This window comes from Notothenia coriiceps, unplaced genomic scaffold (assembly GCF_000735185.1).
Source record: "Notothenia coriiceps isolate Sejong01 unplaced genomic scaffold, NC01 NC01_scaffold00037246, whole genome shotgun sequence".
Lineage (NCBI taxonomy): Eukaryota > Metazoa > Chordata > Actinopteri > Perciformes > Nototheniidae > Notothenia > Notothenia coriiceps.
Window position 1 is genome coordinate 25,327,213 of NW_011369947.1, and position 1,628 is coordinate 25,328,840.

At 41.8% G+C, this 1,628-nt stretch overlaps 1 protein-coding gene across 1 annotated transcript in view; it reads right to left on the reverse strand.

The window, feature by feature from the left end:
• The window catches only part of LOC104966549 (low-density lipoprotein receptor-related protein 1B-like), a 15,396-nt gene continuing 13,768 nt past the window's right edge, over nt 1–1,628 (reverse strand). Inside the window, exons 10-11 of the mRNA XM_010795733.1 lie at nt 1,258–1,339; nt 1–29 (exon numbers count right to left, since the gene is read on the reverse strand). Of these exons, the coding sequence (XP_010794035.1) occupies nt 1–29; nt 1,258–1,339 (111 nt within the window). The remainder of the gene's footprint in view (nt 30–1,257; nt 1,340–1,628) is intronic.

Consider the following 1,628-nt stretch of genomic DNA (forward strand, 5'->3'; position numbering starts at 1 on the left):
TTAGTCCTCTTGTACGGCAAACACAGTGTCTGCAGACACAACACAAACAGACAAATCTAGACAGGACAAAGGACAGACACACACAGGGAGATGGACAATGACTAACACAGTGGACCCGGGGCCCAAAAGTAGGAGGGAGGAGTGGACAGAAACAAAGCACTAATCAAACACACAAATTCAAGACACAAGGACAGACAGAAAAACCAAAGAGCAAAACAGACTCCTGACAAAGAGTCCATCCAAGACTAAAAAGTGGACTTTATTTTCCATAAAAAGAGACAAGTGGACGTAACCCAGCACGGACGAAAGTGATTGGACATTGTCAAACATTTACTTCTGTTTCGTTACAACAAAAAAAAGTTTGTCCTGTACACCCCAGGTGGCCCCAGTTATTCAGGACACGAAGTCCAGGTCGAAACTCTGTATGTAGATATCAGCCTATATAAACTCGTTCCGCTAGGTTGTACGTTGTGTACTGCCAGCTCTCCTCCCTTTAAAATCAACTCATAGCATGAGTTTCTTCTCTTCTCGGTCTCGGTCTCGGTCTGTCTCTGCATCGAATACAAGACCGTACCTCCTTCTATGACTCAAGTCAGAGTCAGATTAATAACTACTAGACGAAAAAGGACTTCCTATTGCGACAGTTGGGGTCACTCTCTCCGATTTGTGCATCTCTCCATTTATATTAGACGTGCATAGTGAAGTGGTTAGGAAATACCCTACCAAGTCTCTTGTAAAGCTACAGAACTTTACTTTATTGATTTCCTTCTTTCCGTGTTTCCATGACAAGTCTGAGTTCTTTCTAATACGAAACCCAACCTTTGATATCCTCACCGAAAAAAGAATATATACTGAATTCTCTTTATTTAATTTACAAACGGAAGAACAAGTTGGTATTGTGGAGCCCCCTGCAGGACATAAATGATACTCTTTTCCTAGGTAAAGTTGCACCTTCCCTATTATGAACTTGATATTAAATGTGCATAGTGCTCTTAGGTAAACCGATGGTTGTGGTGGTCCCTACCTAAGTGTCGTTGTAATAGAAAGACAGAACGGAACCGAGGTCTCAGAATTAGAGGGCACGGTTAGTTTAGAGACGTCGAAGCTAGGTGTGGAGAGAGGAAGAAGGGTCTCAGGTTGCGGTAGGAGGAGAGGTAGACAGCGTACCTCGGTCTCGGCTCAGGTGTAGGTTTAGTTAATAGAGACCCCGTGAGTGTGTCGCCTAGTCTCGGGTCACTGTAAAAGAAAGGACCTTACCTTGCTCGTTGAGACTACCCTGTACCCCAAATTTAGCTGAAGTCAGGAGGACGTCCAAATCGACGTAATTGATGCATAGCATCTGTATAAAGAAGAGTAAATCATAAGGAAAAGTCGTCGTAAACCAAAGGTGATTAAGTTCTGAAATTAAGAAGGAAATCTAACTAGCAGGTTACGTACTCCGAGTGAGTGTAAGATACTTGCACAGACTAACGTTCCAATCCCACTATAAATAATTTACAATAGGAGTAAAACAAAATACGAATGTTAGAAAAGATTTTATTTGAAGACGAAAGTCGTCTTTGTTGATTTTGTAACACCAAAACTTCAATCCGTAGTTTGATGAAGCAATTCTGAGTTCTTTTCTACAC